The 17554-nt window shown below is 35.7% G+C and overlaps 2 protein-coding genes, 1 long non-coding RNA gene and 1 other non-coding gene across 10 annotated transcripts; 1 reads left to right on the top strand and 3 right to left on the bottom strand.

Annotated features, from left to right (window-relative positions):
• The first annotated feature begins 34 nt into the window (after positions 1-34).
• On the top strand, positions 35-1475 carry LOC111432655 (heat stress transcription factor B-4b-like). The gene is made up of 2 exons (XM_023069593.1): positions 35-324; positions 899-1475. Exons 1-2 carry the CDS (start codon positions 106-108, stop codon positions 1382-1384), a joined length of 705 nt encoding a protein of 234 aa, XP_022925361.1. The 5' UTR covers positions 35-105; the 3' UTR covers positions 1385-1475.
• Positions 1476-2298: 823 nt separating this feature from the next.
• On the bottom strand, positions 2299-15070 carry LOC111432575 (histone deacetylase 15). Of its 7 annotated transcripts, none has more exons than XM_023069542.1 (18): positions 14963-15070; positions 12218-12524; positions 11929-12114; positions 11727-11838; positions 10494-10570; positions 9421-9496; positions 9186-9250; positions 8499-8554; positions 7606-7729; positions 7367-7492; positions 7203-7253; positions 6770-6838; positions 5784-5892; positions 4322-4401; positions 4119-4201; positions 3973-4018; positions 3584-3752; positions 2299-2635 (listed from the first exon to the last, which is right to left on the bottom strand). In XM_023069542.1, the coding sequence occupies exons 2-18, from the start codon at positions 12458-12460 to the stop codon at positions 2514-2516; spliced, it is 1794 nt and encodes a 597-aa protein (XP_022925310.1). In that variant the 5' UTR covers positions 12461-12524; positions 14963-15070; the 3' UTR covers positions 2299-2513. The 7 variants fall into 7 exon arrangements, with proteins under 7 accessions (XP_022925310.1, XP_022925300.1, XP_022925317.1 ...); XM_023069532.1 differs by having other exon boundaries at positions 11929-12117; positions 14963-15069; XM_023069549.1 differs by having other exon boundaries at positions 11929-12117; positions 12218-12450; positions 14963-15069.
• A 636-nt stretch (positions 15071-15706) lies between these two features.
• Positions 15707-15778, bottom strand: TRNAD-GUC. Its single transcript has one exon. It is a non-coding gene; the product is annotated as a tRNA-Asp (tRNA).
• A 927-nt stretch (positions 15779-16705) lies between these two features.
• On the bottom strand, positions 16706-17109 carry LOC111432671. Its single transcript, XR_002708677.1, has 2 exons — positions 16997-17109; positions 16706-16912 (listed from the first exon to the last, which is right to left on the bottom strand). It is a non-coding gene; the product is annotated as an uncharacterized LOC111432671 (long non-coding RNA).
• Positions 17110-17554: the final 445 nt, after the last annotated feature.

The following is a 17554-nucleotide window of genomic DNA, read 5'->3' as shown; positions in this document are numbered from 1 at the left end:
TGTTAAAGCAAAGCCAAATATAATAATGAGAGAGAGAAAAGGAAGAAAGTGGGTTTGAGTGGATGCATATAAAGAAGGAAGAACTGAGGAAGAACAGCTGCAAATATGGAGCAGATGATTGAAGGTGATAAGCCAAATCCAGCGCCATTTTTGACCAAAACCTATGATTTGGTGGATGATCCTCGCACTGATCATGTTGTTTCTTGGGGCCAATCTCATTCCACCTTTGTTGTTTGGAGCCCTCCTGAGTTGGCTACTCATGTTCTTCCCAACTACTTCAAACACAACAATTTCTCTAGCTTTGTTCGTCAACTCAACACTTACGTACGTATCTGTCTCGTTCTCTTGTTCTTGTTCTCGTTCTTGTTCTCCTGTCTCTGAGAGAGTTTGAATTTATGGCTCGAGATGGTTTATGGAGAAGGATAGTTCTCGTGTATAATTAATCATCTGGGTCTAGGCCGACTTCCTCTTAATGGGATTCTTTAGCTTAAAGGGATGCATGAGATGTTCTCAATCTAGGTAGAATTTAAACCTCGGGTCCATGAATGAGACGTCAGTGTCCAACCATTACGAACTATGCTTAGATTAGCTTATTTTTTATCGGATTTGAACCTACAAGAGACCGTAGCATTTAATCGTCATCTAACTAGCTAGAGAGATTCGTTATGAGATTCAAACTTACTAACGCTCGAGAGCAGATATCAATGTCCAAACAGTTGAGTTTATGCTTGGTATAACGTTATATATTGTTTGACGTTTTTTTCAATCCTTAGAACGAATGAAGCCAAAAACGATTTGATTGACGTTTTTTTCAAAGTAGAATTCAAACCCATGATTCGTTAATGTTAATCGATTACGCTATGCTCGAGTTAGTGAATAATTTGATTGTGATTGACAGGGATTCAAGAAAGTAGTAGCAGAGAGATGGGAATTTGGGAACGAAAACTTCAAGAAAGGAGAGAAACAATTACTCTCACAGATTCACAGAAGAAAATCTCATAATTACAATAATAATAATAATAACAATCTCCAATTCTTCCATGTACACGGCGAGCTCTTCACCGCCACTTCCTCCTCCGATTCCGACGTGCTGGCGGCGCTGACGCAAGACAACCGGCGTCTACGACGGAGGAACTTCATGCTGCTATCAGAGCTGACCCAGATGAAGAATCTCTACTCGGACATCATATACTTCATCCAAAACCACGTGAAGCCATTTGATCAGAGAAACGGGAAATGGGTGGCGAAGTTGGTGGAGTTGGAGGCTCCGCCGCCGCAAGTAGCGGTGGCTGAGGCGGCGGGGGAATCAGAAGAGGTGAAGCTATTTGGGGTTCCGATTAGAGGGAAGAAGAGAGGAGCTTCAGATGAAGAGGATAGAGTTTGAAGCTTAGTTTTTTAGTTCAGTTTAGATTTCTTTTTTGGTTGAGATTTTTGTACATAGATATTGATGGAATCATTCAGGATGTTTTGGTTGGGAATGGCGATCATGATTATTCAAAATACAATAAAAAAATTTGTTTAAATCTATTTGCTTCTGTCCTTTTTCCTGCTTTATTTTATTATTTATTATAAAATATTATTTGATTTATTAATATAATTTAGACATTATATTGAAAAATGAAAAGTTATAAAAAAAAAAAAAAAAAAAGTTAAGGGTTCCCACCCTATTAAAAATGAACATAAAATTTCAGAATAATAACAGGGACAAAAAGTTTTTCATCCCTGCTCGAAGAAGGAAAAAAAAAAAAAAAAAAAAAAGTTAAGGGTTCCCACCCTATTAAAAATGAACATAAAATTTCAGAATAATAACAGGGACAAAAAGTTTTTCATCCCTGCTCGAAGAAGGAAAAAAAAAAAAAAAAAAAAAAGTTAAGGGTTCCCACCCTATTAAAAATGAACATAAAATTTCAGAATAATAACAGGGACAAAAAGTTTTTCATCCCTGCTCGAAGAAGGAAAAAAAAAAAAAAAAAAAAAAGTTAAGGGTTCCCACCCTATTAAAAATGAACATAAAATTTCAGAATAATAACAGGGACAAAAAGTTTTTCATCCCTGCTCGAAGAAGGAAAAAAAAAAAAAAAAAAAGTCTTCAATCATCTATGCTTCTAGTCGAACAATGAGGCTTTCCCTTTCGGACTCTCAAGGCTTTAAAACCCGTCTGCTAGGAGAAGGTTTCCACACCCTTATAAATGGTGGTTTGTTCTCCTCCCCAACCAACGTTGGACATCACACACGTTTTTTCCAACCCATTTGGGTTATTTCTTTTTCCTTGTATGAGTTAATCCACCTATAGTGGGATGGAGAGAGATAACAAGGGTGAAGTTGCATTTCGTGAACCAACGGTACATAAAAATTCTAAGCTTTCAACTGGCAACTCCTATCAGAAATGTGCCACTAAACAATAACAAGAGCTACAAATATCCAGGGAATCCTGAGACTCAAGGGAATACAAAGATTAACAAAATTATGAGGAATGGAAGTGTTGATGAAAATGAAAAGCACAAAACAATACGTTAGAAACCCTTCCCTCTTACACGAAGTTGTCCTTTTAGTAGATGATACAACAGCCTCTTCCGACTCCATCGCCAACATAATGGAGGCACAACACCCCGTCCTCTCTTCTTCCGTGGTTTTCCTGCATACGAGAAGGCACGAGATCATAAAGCTTTAAGATCCACCAGGACAAGACAAGTGTCCGCCACAAAATGTTTTAGGTCGACAAATTCATAGGAAGAATTGATCCTAGACATGCAACCACTAATAAAACTAGAAACTCATAACTTTAATGACATTTGCTAACCTAAGTTCAACTCATAATATATCTTCAACTAAAATACTAGAGGGTTAATATCTGCAAAGGGGGTGGACACCGGGCAGTGTGACCTCGCTGGCCTTGAAGGGGGTGGATTATGAAATCTTATATCGGTTGGAGAGAGGAACAAGTACCAACGAGGAACCTGAGCCCCGAAGTGCCAGTAAGGTCATTGGGCTCCAAATGGGAGGTGTATTGTGAGATCTCACATAGATTGGAGAGAAGGACGAGTGTCAGCAGCGTCTTCGCTGGGATTTGAAAGGGCGTGTATTGTGAGATCTCACATCGGTTGGAGAGAGGAACAAGAGACAGCAAGGACGCTTGGCCTTGAAGGGAGATGGATTGTGAGATCCCACATCGGTTAGAGAGGGGAACGAAACATTCTTTATAAGAGTGTAGAAACCTCTCCCTAGCAAACGCGTTTTAAAAACCTTAAGGGAAAGCCCGGAAAGGAAAGTCCAAAGAGGACATAATTCAAATAATCATATTATCATATTGGTGATTGGTAAACCCATGTCCACAGAAGTTGCAAGGTGGAATCTTTTCTAATCCTTCCTACCACTGCTTTCTGCTTCAATTGGAGAATTAGCCATAAATTTTCTTTATCCAAAATTCCAAAGTAATTTCGAAGGCAAAGGAAAGGATAAACTTGGTTAAAATTTACATCCAATCACTCAACTTATCTACCTCAGCTCCAGCCTAGTTAAACCGATTACACTAACAATCTTCCCCCACATGCACATGCAAGCAAAAGGAAGAGAAAGTCCTTACTTCTTTGCGTTGTATATATCTCGTACTGTGATTGTAATTGTGAAAAGCTAGATTCCAGCACGGGCCAAAAATTCTTTTGAATCGCAAGCACGTCTAGTACAGTTTTCATCCCAGCTCTGGAGGGTAAAGGATCGTCCAAATCGCATCCAGGACTTTCTCCCAGCAATACCTTTTTTATTGCCACAACAGAAACGTAAATAATTAATGAGGTAGAATAAGTTATATCCTAAGCACCCTGAAATGTAAGCATGGAAATAGGCAGCATACATAATGCTTCAGCTTAATTAGAGATACAAATTAGAGACAAGAAAATATTAGCAACTTATAAGACAAAATAATAAATACTGCTCAATTTCAGTTTTCGTTTTTCCATTGTTTAGAAAAGGCACCTTGATTACTGCAGTAGCTGAAGATGATATGGAACGGAGATTATAGCTGCAAACAGAGATCGCAATCAACTTAGCACTAGGCAGGAGAAAATACATTTAACCAACTCTGAGCACAAGCCACAAGGATCAAGAAATGAGGAACAGACCCGCCTTCTAAAATAACTAGCAACTTCCCACCCGAGACAATATTCAACAAGTAGGTCATCTGTGCATACCCAGCAGGAGTTACCTGGAATTTGAGAAGAAAAACGAAGTCATGATAGAACAGAACTCAAGAAATTTAAACTGTGAATCAAAATAGAGAAAATTTCCCAATAATATAACAATCATTCAATAAGAAAATCCTTACATCACACATCCCCAATGGATCACCCCTTGCAGCATCAAATCCTGCTGATATGATAGTGAGATCAGGGGCAAAAGCAGAAGCTGCAATGAGTCAAGATAAAAGTATATCAGAAATGAGGAGTTCAAATTAGTACTAGACAGCACCTTCAACATTTGAAAAATAAAGCTTAAAATTAGTGCTCTAGATATTTTTTAAAAATAGTGCTCTTCATTCCCATAAATAGACTTATAATGAGAAATATTACAAGGTAAAATTCAATATCTCTCACCTTTTCTTCCTTTTTTTTCAATAATAGGAAGATAATTGTAACGATGAGAAGTAACAAATAAGAGAATTGCATATGTTCCAGAGGCCAAACCATATAACAACAAAGCTTCTCCGTTGAGTCATCATCAAGAGTATAGCCGTACAGGTTGGTGATTAAAAAAAAAACCTCTAGTAACAAAATAAAACCATTGAAAAACATTAATTTTGACCCTAATCCAAAAGTCTTGAGAGTTTCTCTCCTTGTCACCAAAAAGTATACTGTGTTCTTCCAAACTTCTTGATAACATGGCCAAGATTGAAACTGAGACACCAGGTTTTACTTTCATTCTTGAAAGCCAGACAAATGGCAAGTTGAAAGACGAGGCCCTCAACATTCAGAGGGGCAACACAGCCATAACATAGTGCAGGATCAACAAATGGAAGATTGGAAATTTTGAAAAAAAAAGGTAATTTTTTTGCAGGCCGTTTCGCAAATATTTTTCATCTCTTTTGTCCATGAGAAACACTTTCAACAAGAAACCAGTGCATGATATTCAAAATAACAATTTTCTGAAATAAAAGATTATTAAAGGAAGTAAAGAACCTTATATATCTTTTTCTCAAACCTCAACGGGTTCTTAAATGTTGTTTAGGGAGTATTAATTTTCAAATACCATTATTACGATTCAGGATACATTCCTATGTCATACAAGAAAATGTCATCAAACCATTTAACGACTTAAAATATATATATGTGTATTCTGATGAGGAGATGTAGCAACAAGCAATAACTTATTTATCTAATTAATTATTTGGGGGGACTGGAGAGGAACCCAGAGTAATAAATCAGAGTACGATACATATGGCTCTACTAAAAGAAAAACAAATAGAAAATTAAAAAATGAAAAGGTGAACAATTGGAGTTAAGATATCAAACTTAAAAACCGATGGTGGGAGCAAACATGATCAAATTGAGAAATAGCTGGAGATAAAATATAAACACCATAAATGCATTAATGATAAAACTATTCATATCATTGGAAATCATATATCACGGCCCAATTCAAACATCAATTTATCATTCCCTGTAATAGGAATGTTCTTTTCTAAAGGGATGATTATTGTTAGGTGCGATAGAAAATGTTCCACACTATTTCATTTTTATTCAGAAAATATTTTGACACAAGATTAAACAAGTAAAGGCAATGGAAATAACCTATGGGAAGCACAACTTGCTTAAATGCAAAAATGTAATCATTATCACCAACTCCCGACTGACTCCAAGGAACATTCACACAATATCCTTCTGCTCCCATCGTGCCAACCTAAAGAAGTGAATAGTTTTAAATAATTAATGTTCTCACAGTAGAAAGCCCACTCCAAGGCAACAAGCATTTTGGTTGGTTGGAGACCAAAGTGCACAAGAAAAAAAGTTATACAGTGAAGCAAGGCACAGAGAAACAATTGTCATTTATAATTATACATGCAATATAAGTAAAAGAACCAAAAAGAAAAATAAAATAAAATTTATATGGTAATAAATATGATTATCTCTATTATTATCCAACTCTTTGCTAGATAAAAAATGAAAATAAAAATAAACAATGTGTTACTAAAAAATTGGACAGATAGAATATTGTCATTTCATTCCAATTTCACTAATTAATTTTTTAGCAGATATGCTTAAAACTCGGACACTGCACGTCCATGTACAAAACCGACACTCCAATACTAGTTGAACACATATAGGAAACTTGTTAAAAATGTCAAATATGTTAAACACAACAGATAGATAATTAGGTGTTATGCACTTGCAAACATAAGTTGAACGATTATGTCACTTGAGCTAAAGTGTTTAAACTTTTTTTTCTTTTGGGACAAATTGGATATGTATCAAACACTTGCTAGGCCCATCCTCTGCGCAATCTAAACGGTTTCCTTGAAAAATCATGATTTCTCTCTTGCCATAAACCCTGATAACAATAGTCCTAGTAAAAATAGATTGGAACAAAGGATCAACAAACCCTAGCACATAATAAGCTCATCTTTCCATGCACTCCAACAAAGAAATATAAACTATGTTTGCAATTCTTCATTGCTAGAAAAAGTATCCAGGCCACAAATGATAGGGATGAAAACCACATGGTTAACTTAGCCCACACGATAAAGTGAGGTGCAGGATTTTAAAAGATAACCAGTTACCTCATCAGCAGCTCCAGTTCCAGGATAGAATCTACCGAATTCATGCCTATGTAAAGATATATACAAGACCTACAAAATTGGGTCAAAATTGTTATTGAAACTGTACAAAGTCCAGAAATGACTAGAAGGAAAATCACAAAGATAACCTCTGTTTGTACAAATATGTGAAACAGTAGAAGAAAACTTAAGTAAATGCATGTTAGAAAACCTACAGTAATAAATTAAGCAGTTTTGAAAAGGTCCCAATTCATCACAAGAATGTTCCAGACATTAATATAATAGGTATATTCATGAACCCCAATACAGGCTTGTGATTAAAACTTACAACAGTGAAATCATCTTGTCAAGCAAATTTTTCCATCTTTTGCAAATAAGAGATCAGAAAAGGAAGGTAAACCACAAGGTAGAGAAGTTCTATTCATAAAGAGCATACCGATTTATTTTGCTCAAATATTTCCTGTGTTCCATTTCCATGATGAACATCCTAAAGTAGATAGAATTAGAATGAATAGAGAGAGAGAGAAAAAAAAAATTGCGAGAGAAAGAATTGAAACCAGTTATAGGCCCTACAACTTGGGAGAAAAACATTGACCTTACCCAATCAACTATTAAAACCTTCTTAGCACCAGCAGCCTGAGCTGCCAACGCAGATACAGCCGCATTGTTATGGAGGCAAAACCCCATGGCTTGTTTAACACCTGCATGGTGACCAGGAGGACGAACCTGAGATTTAAAACACAGTCAGACAACATTATAAAGGAGCATTACAAAAAAGTCCTTTTTCTTTTAATAACAATGAAATAAACTTGGGGATTCGAGCATGTTAACTTTCATACCAGAGCAAAACCATTTTTGGCACGACCAGAAAAAACTTCTGAAGCAAGATCAGCACATAAACCGGCTGCAAGCCTAGCAGCCTGTGCTGAATGCTTATTTGCATAAGTGTCAGGTGTGAAATAACTGCCATAAAAAATAAACCCACAATCAATCAGCAAACAGAACATCGTGAACCCACTAAAAATGCCCAAGTATTCAACTTAGAACGATCATGATTCACAGTTAATACCCATAATGGAGTTCCCTATATTAATCTTGAGACTCGACATCGCTTCAAAGAAGGAAAGTAACCTATTCAAATTAACAAAGTTACATCACTATAACAAAAGAATAGAGCATCGTCCATGAATGGGAGGTGCAAAAGGTGAAGTCTCTCCCTATAACTGCAAGGAAACCCTTAAAACAGCTCTTGTCCCATTTGGTATAAACTAATTTACTTGGAACATTGACCACTCGAATAAAAAGAAAAGGAGAGAAAGAGACTACCTGCCTAAGACCTCTAGAGGTAAAAATCATCCCTCTCGACCTCCTTCACATTTCTGACGCAACTCCACATCCTAGACCTCCACACTTATAACCAAACCCCTTCTTCTCGAAAGCCTTATCCAAAAACATTTAGTCATGTAATCATAGGCCTTCTCAATTCAATCTTAAATACAAAGCCATAAGGTTCCTCTTTCTATAAACCTCTATGGTTTCATTGTCCACAAGGACTGGATCTACAATTAATTCTTTCCATTTGAGTCAGCATGAGTTACAAAAAGTTTATTTCATCATTCATACTTGAATATCCAATAAACAAGGTCATATATAATCTAGTCAGATAGAAGCAACTGCATTTTATCATTCTATATAACAAACAATAGAGAGAGAATGGCCATTATGAACATACCAAGAAATAACATTGCTCGACACCTCAACAGCTTGAATATTCTCCGCGGAGTGAACCTTTATCCCAGTGTATAGTAAAATAAATAAATCACAAAATGATTCTCATAAAATAACGGTAAATCACAAAATGCTTCTCATAAGATAAATGAAGGGAAGTCATATTTAAGGAAAAAGTACCAGCATTACTATCAATATATCTATGGACAAATCCACAAATTAAAATAGTCAACATCGATTCACATGACACTTATTTTCCTCCAATCATCAGCATTTTGTCAATAATTCCCTTATCATCCATGATATTTCATTGATACAACATTTATGAAAATTGTTACCAGTAACCACATCATCAATTTTCATGCATATCCATTGATATATCAGTCAACATTAGTAAACAAATCTATACCACCCACCATTACTTGTCAATGTCTATATAAAAAAAATTTATGTCAAAATTTTAGAGTATGCTCATCATTCATTTTTCTTCTTTATATAAAACTTAGATTCCTCTTTATAGTTCATTTTTGTAATTGCCCTATTTCTATGATCATCATCCCTAATTGATTGGGTAGCTTTCTACCAGATGGCATTTACGAGGCTTTAGATTCCTTTTGGATACTTCATCTACCAATGAAATTAGTTCTCACCAAATTTAAAAGAATGACTGAAAATAAATGTAGTTCCTTACCATCTCAAGTTCTTCTTTGGTAATTTCTCTCGCTGGGATAGGATAGCATCTTCCAGGAAAAATTCCTATACGCAATAAAAATTTTCCATTGCTTAGAATCCAATGATAAAAGATTGAAAGCAATAAACTATATAAAAACATATTAAATAGTAATCATTAACCCAAATATTTCCTACCTTAAAAACAAAAAAACAAAAAAAAACAAAAAACAAAAAAACGGTGAAGTAAAGATTACCAGCTGTAGCCAAGCTAGCAGCAATAGCTCTCAGACGATCTGGTCTTTCTGGGTGCGGGTGTGACTTCATTTCAACCTTCTCTAGCAAGAACACCACCAAACAGGAAGTAAAGTTCTAGAAAACCAACGACTTAAAAAGTTTCCAACAAAATAGTATGCAAAAATCATTTTCAATCTAAACCACAGACCCAGACAAGAGCATGGATATAACAAATAAGAACACAGTGACATGCCATTTGCATAAACAAATCGAAACAATAAAAATAAATTAAATTTAGATTTTAAAAAGGGAAAGAAAACGTTTTTATTAAAGAAGAGAAGATTAAATTAAATAAGAACACATTTAGGCATGTTACATTTTTCTTTTTCTTTTTTCTTTCCTTTTTTATACGAAAAAAACATTTTTATTAAGGAAGAGAAGATTACAAAAAGGAAGGATAAGGACTTGCCCTCAAGGCCAAGGGAATTTAGAAACGGCTCCCAGTTGGCAACCATATTATAAAGTAAAAAAATCTTGACAGGAGGAAGCTAGAAATTTAACCAAATCCCAAAACTCATCCAAACTAGGGTAAAAAACCCCAAAGTTCTTTGGTTTATTTTAAACTAAAGCCTCCAAAAGAGTGATCCATGACAACATTTGTCCAAATAACTTAAGTAGAAAAAATGAGCATATATCAGCTGTATCAAAGCCATATTTAGCAATAGGAATGAACACTAGGATAAGCCTTAGAGATGGGTAGGAAGCTCTAGAACTTAGTTGCAATGAAGGAGAAGATGAATTTGGTCCTCTGTAACTTTATTGTAAAGGAAACACTATGTAGGAGCAAAGTGGATAACAGAAAACATATTTCACAACATGAGACTCTCCTCATATTGTAGCTTTAGCTTTCCGGACAAGCCCCCTTATTTCACATGAAAAAGAAATTTGCAGTATAGAATTAAACCATGGAGGTTTCCACGGGAGAACACAGGAGAAGACATGTGTTGCATCCACACAGAGAAACAAAAGAAATGGAAAATAAATAGAATGCTTGAGAATCTAGAACATAAAAGTTTTAAACAAATTCCCATACTTCTGAATGCAGCAACATTCTCTCATCAAAGCCTATTGCCGTGGAACTATTAAACGTTGATACTTGTGAAACCATGCCTGCAAATACAGCATAAGAATAACTGCAGTTAGACTCTTGAAAGCAATAAATAATGACCAATGAAAGTAAAAAAAAAGACATAAAAACAAGGACTACCAAGAAAAACTGAAATTACAAGCAGCAGACAACTATTGGTGACTGGAAAAGGGGATAATTACAAAATAGCTAAAGTTCCAACTAAAGAGAGACCTTAAAATGCGTCAAAACTCCAAAGCCTTCAAAGACCTGTTAGACCCAAGGCTCCTTCATTCAAATAGTGTAAAAACCGACTCGCAATGGAAAATGACCTTAATCCTTAAACAAAAGGTCCAACATAATTTCCTCCATCATATTAGTATCTTATAGATACTCAAAAGGATTCTTTTCCTTCTGGATTGGAGCTTTTTTCTTGTTCATTAGGCTAGTACTTATTTGTCTCCTTTTGGGCTATCGTCTTTGTAGGCCCATTTTTCATCTTCTGGCCAATGTTGGCCCTCTTGTGCCATTTCATTTCTTCTTAATGAAAGCTTGATTTTCCAAGAGACAGAGAGAGGAGGAAACAAAATAAAAGACCCCTAGAAATGCCAACTCTCTATCAGAAGCCAACATCACACCATCAAAGAAAAAGATCTTCAAAGACACCCACGAACATAGCACACCAATGAAAACCAAGTAAAAGAAGAGATTTCTTAGGATTTTTCCAAGCTGTTAATACTCCCCAAAGCTAACCAGGAAAAAGCGTCAATTCTCCCTAAGATTTGCAACTTTCATAGTGTTGGAGAGATGTGTCAAATGGTTGACACAAAAGGGTCTAATATCTTAATACATGAACTTATACAAACGTTGATTGAAAAATGATCACAGCACACGTATTAAATGACAGAGAGAGGAGAAAAGAAATAGCCGGGGAAATATAATACATCCAATTAAATTCAGAATATTATAACTTCACCACATATCCATACTGCCGTTATATCTGGTAATTTTTCAACGAAAACATCAGCCAGTTTTCTCATATATTAAAAAAATAAATAATACGAGATGACCAGAAATATGACCACCCATTCACCAAACGAATAGAATAAAAAAGAATACATGAATACATAGAGAAGAAGAAGGTTAAGGAATTAAAATGAAAGATAACACTACATGTCCAATAGCAAGAACATGACTCACCTTTGTCAGTTCTCGTTTCTAGCTCAGCCTCTAATAAAGTTGATTCGTGTAAAAATGAAGGAGCAAAAAACCCATGCTTCAATATTCCTGATTCTCTATGTTCTCCACATGACTGCAAGAGAAAATATGCACCTAAATATGCAGAACACAAAAGTTGACAGAAGAAAAAGGGAAATTATGTTGAAAAGGAGTACAAACAGACGTCACAATGTACGGCAACATCGAGGTTGGCCATGGTACAATTTGTACAGAACCACTTCATTATTTCCCTGAGTTTATGTAAAGGTTCCCAGTCACTATCATCATCGTCATCCTCATCATCATCCTCAAAGATGTCCAGGTTGTTACACATATCTTGGAATGTCATTTCTCTCTGCTGCCTTGCCTTCTTCTGAAGTAAAACCATATTGTATTTACAAACAGTGCAGTAAAAGGACATAGAACCATTGCATGTCAGTCATCAGTTACTAATGAAATCATGTTTTACTTACACGTAAAGTATCGGGTTGAATATCTATATTTACGCTGCTTGGTACATCCCTATAAGAAGCTATGCCAGTATTATCATCTCCACAGTTATAATCTAAACTAGGTCTAACACTACTTCTATCGGAGCCTGATTTTCCATGTCTTCCATTCAAAATTTGACTTGGGAGTTCGTTGCCTTGCTTCTGAAGATTTACTTCAGCCTCCCCATCCACTAGATGACTCTGTTGAAGTATTTCTGAAACCATTACGCCTTGTGTTCAGGAGTTGGGTGAAAATGTTCATCAGTTAATGTCATCAGCAAGACAATAACTACTAAAACCAAAGAACCAAAATAAGTATGTGGTAAATAATCATGAAAGAGAGATGAAGATCCAACTGACGAGTACGAAACAGTCATTACATCAACAAAAGTAATAATGATAAATAAACAATACAAACAAAAGAGCAGAGTGAGAAAGAGCAACAAATGGGCAAAGGACATGGAAATTAGTGACAACCTTTAGAGATTCAATATCCATGCATGAAGCTACTAAGAATCCAACTTTAAATTTAAGTTGTTTATTTATAAGAAACTAGATTTTTTATAACAGTCCAAGCCCACTGCTAGCAGATATTGTCTTCTTTAGGCTTTCTCTTCTGGGCTTCCCCTCAAAGTTTTAAAACGCATCTGTTAAGGAGAGGTTTTCACACCCTTAAAAGTAATGTTTCGTTCTCCTCTCCAACCAATGTGGGATCTCACAATCCACTCCCTTTGGGAGCCCACCGTCGTCGATGGCACACCACCTGATGTCTGGCTCTGATACAATTTGTAACAACCCAAGCCCACCGCTAACAAATATTATCCTCTTTGGGCTTTCCCTTCTGGACTTCCCCCAAGGTTTTTTGGGTTGTTACACTTTCACTTTAAAGATGGAGCAGAGTGGTCTCCACCAAGCCAAGGGATTACCCAAAAAAAAAAAAATCCCCAGTTAGCAATAATGTGAACACACTAAATTTAAGTTTCAGCTACTGCCTTTAGCAACTTTATAGGCCTTGTTCCACAAAGTCCCAAAATGGGTGCTCTTAAGTGCGCTGGATCATGTGCCTCAACCATATTCAGCATGCACTTCTCGCTTAGATGCAACAAATGTTTTAACAAACTATGGCTAAATCAGGTAAATAAGAGAAAACTTAAACAAAAACTAGTAGTTCTCCTTTGTTCAACGTTCTCACCCGAAATGTGCCCTCTCACTCTCTCTAATAAATGTGAAGGAACGTGAAATATGACTGAATTAAAAACATAAAATATGGAGGACTGTACTCTATTGATGAACAAAATTGGAAAGAAGAAATTACTCAGTGATGACAGGTTTAAATTTTTAGATCTCAGTCTTCAGATTTTCAATCATATTTCACGCAGATTTTTAATATTCTTTGCTGAAAAATGTACACCTTATACTTTGTGTACTTTGTCTCGTTAAGGCTCTCACTACTTTTGCATCTTGTGCCTAAAGGGTATATGCTTCACGCCGTTAAAGCCACTGACACCCTCACACTATAACAGGACTAAACAACTTGCTCTCTAGGACCTTTTGCACCTTTTCCCACGAAATGGCTTCGAAGGGTATCATATCAATTGTCGTCAAATAGCTGTAACTACCTGTGAATTTCATGAGAGAAAGTGAATGTCCCAGCTACTACTAAACTATAACACATAGACACGCAACATGTATGTTTCAGATTTATACTCAACATCTCTGTTGGGATATCAGTTTGGTGATTAAATGTTGTACTACGTTCTCACTGAGTATAGGGTTCAAACTTGTCATAACATCAATATAACTTGAGAGTCTCTACCCAACACTATCTCGTAGGTATACCATGAGATCTAATTGTCTCTATAGGTATAGTCCTAGCACGACAACATGGCATACGTCCTTTTCAAACGATCTACCATCACTAAAAATCATGGTGCAACTCCCACTATCTCTAGAGGTCTTGTCGTGACATTCACTACAACACGCCCCCCTTTCCAACCGGAATGCTTAAGGTTTGTAGTTAACCACCAAGTCTATGCCTCTTAGCTATCGTCTATCGATGCATCAAACACTTTCTAGGAAACTGAGAACTTGTTCCTATATTCATTCATGACCCTCAAACACAAAAGAAAACTCTTCAAGATTGTTGTACCCCTCAGTACCACCAGAATGCATTACAAACGGTGGTTATGCAGCTTTTTTGACCGCTCTTTCTTGAGGAACTTCATTCCCCATTGCATATTTAAAATTTCAACTATTAAAACCCCACCCCCAACCCTACCTTGCACTACATAAATAGGTGGATATGCATGTTTAAACTAGCACTTGAAACTTGTAACAAACAAATTTTCATCACACCTAATCAATCATCTCCTCTCTTCAGAACCATGGCGTGAAAAATCCTGTACTCTCACGTGAAACTTGGGTGAGCTACAACCCAGCATATACAGTCACTTCAAAAATTCAACCAATACATGGGGAGAGAAATGTGAATTCTGAAAGACGAGAACGAAGCTAATGACCTCCAACACAAAATTATAACAAGAAGAAATAGAAACCCTAACTTCCAACAGAAACATTTAGAGAAGAACGATTCAAACGGGGCGTCCATCGGGATCGAATCAGTGAGATTTTCAAAACGAAACTGAAGAGAAGATTAGCGGGAAAGATAAACAAGAAGAAGAAGAAGAAGAAGAAGAAGGAAGTAAGAAGAGTGATGAATAATCGAACCTGCGCTAAGCAAAGATGAGTCGCTTCAGCTCCATGGCCAAAGCACTAGTACGGCAGCGGGAGTCGCCCATCCATTTCCATTGTTGCAAATCGAGGTAAAAAGAAAATGTCCCATTTTGCAAACGAGTCCTTTGACTTTAATGTAATTTCAGTTTGCGTCCATTTCAAATTTTCGTTGAGTTCCGTGCCTGAAAGCAAAACTAAATCTTTTTTTTTTTCTTTTCTTTTTTTTATGATAAAATAAAAGTAAATAATTTTTTTTTAATTCTCAAAAATGTATAATTAAAGAAAATAAAGCTTGAAAAAATGTTTAAACTAGAGAGTGTTAAAAACAAATATTTAGGCATAGCATGTCTATTAATACTCTTATAATTAAATTAAAACAATTTAATATTAATTAAAAATTACCCAAAATAATAGTTGTCATAATTAATTTAAACAATTTATATATTAATTAAAAATTACCAAAAATAATAGTTGTCTGTGATTTAATAAAGAAGTTATTTAATTGGTAAAAGTAAAATGAGAAAAAGAAACGCACGTCGTTTGAAGGGATCGAACGCGGGTGGACTAAAATAATAAAAATAATAGTTGTCTGTCATTTACAGAATAAGTCATTTAATTAGTAAAAGAAAATGAAAGGAAAATTGCGAACGCCGTTGCCGGGGATCGAACCCGGGTCACCCGCGTGACAGGCACAAGAAATGTTTACATTAATAGTAATTACAAATCTAGAAAAAAATACGCCGCTGCCGGGGATCGAACCCGAGTCACCCGCGTGACAGGCTGGAATACTTACCACTATACTACAACGACTTGTTGATTTCGGAATGAAAATAATTTTAAAATGTTTATTATATTTTAATACTAATTATTGTGCCTTAATGCGCCAACCTAAACACGGATTCCCTTATCTTTTTATTTTAAATTAAACGAAGATACGATGAGACAATAAATTAAAATATTATATGATAATTCATCTACCACGACCATTGAAATAAACCCGCCCAATGAATTATCAACCTCAGAGATTTATATTAAAAATGTTACCCAATAAATATATATATATACACTAAACTAGGAGTCGAGATTTGAAGATTATAGATGTGGATGATATAATTGAGAAATGATATACCCTTTAAAGCTAAATTAAATATTCGATTGCTATAAAATTCACACGTTCGTAACCAATTGAGCTATCAAAATCTTGACGGTTAAAACATATATATATCACTGAACTCGTGTTAGAAGTTCAAGTCCTTGTCAATATAAGGATAATATACTTTCCTAACCAGATCACAAAGATTGAATAATTTGCAACGTTCATAACTACTCCAATTCAACAAAGTTGGAAGTCGTGATTCAAACATCTTTGATGAAACACAAAAGTTTTGAGTCCAGTGGTGATGTTCGTGAATTAAAGTAAGGCACCCTTAAACAGACGGATCATGACATCAAAACCATTGACAGGTTATCAATATTGAAAGAGCTCTTGGAGCGAGTTTCACCTTGGTTAATTTAGTAGAAGATCATGGGTTTATAAGTGAGGAATACTATTCCATTGGTACGAAGCCTTTTGGGGAAGCCCAAAGCAAACCCACGAGAGCTTACGCTCAAAGTGGACAATATCATACTATTGTGGAGATCCGTGATTCCTACCAGCTTCAACTTACTAATCCAAAATTTGCTCAACTGATATAAATTTAGACGGTATGAACGTCTCTTTACCACAAAACTATGATCACTTAAAACAAGCAGACAGAACTCGAAAAGCCACTGCTACATTCAATTGTGTCCTATTTATACAGTACAGTACTTTTGAACTCTTCATGTTCGTTCTGTAATGAAAATTTCTTCTGTATTCCTGATGAGATCAAAATTCAAGGAGATTAAAGTGCATGAGAGAGGTTTAGATGTTTATCTCCAGCAAGAAATTCATCAGGACCATTACTGAAGAAAAAAAAAGGTAAAAATCAATGAATTGAAAAGAAAAACAATCAGTCTGCCCAAAAGATAAAATGAAAGATGGGGTACCTTAGATGGTTCAGAGCTGACATTATGTAAAGACATGTAAATACCAAAATATGCAACCCAATTGTATAGAAAATATAGAAATGTTCGGGCATACGAAGGTTAGTGTCTAAGCCAACTTAGTACCAAAAAATCAAATATGTCCTCCATGGATAAAACAAATGTTAAGTTGATTGGCTATGACCTATATGGGTCGCGACCTCATGTATTTAAGATGTATAATAAGATTACATCACAAACCATGAAATCATAGATTTGGTAACAAACCAGGAAATCATAGATTCTCCTTAATTCATGGTAACAAACAAATAAATTAGTATTATGTACAGATATGATCTATTATACTTTTAACACCCCTCAATCTGGATGTTGTACTACTAAGTTCACATTGCGCCTAAAACTGCTAAAAGAAGTTGGCAGAGGCTTTGTCATGATATTGGCAAGCTGATCTTTGAAAGATTGAGTCGCACATCAAGCTGACGAGTCGATACTCGTTCACAAACGAAGTGATAATCAACCTCAAAATGCTTCGTCTGTCAAGGAAAGATTGGATTGGCGGAC

Source organism: Cucurbita moschata, unplaced genomic scaffold (genome assembly GCF_002738365.1).
Source record: "Cucurbita moschata cultivar Rifu unplaced genomic scaffold, Cmos_1.0 Cmo_Scf00003, whole genome shotgun sequence".
Lineage (NCBI taxonomy): Eukaryota > Viridiplantae > Streptophyta > Magnoliopsida > Cucurbitales > Cucurbitaceae > Cucurbita > Cucurbita moschata.
This window is presented reverse-complemented; position numbering and strand designations above follow the sequence as displayed.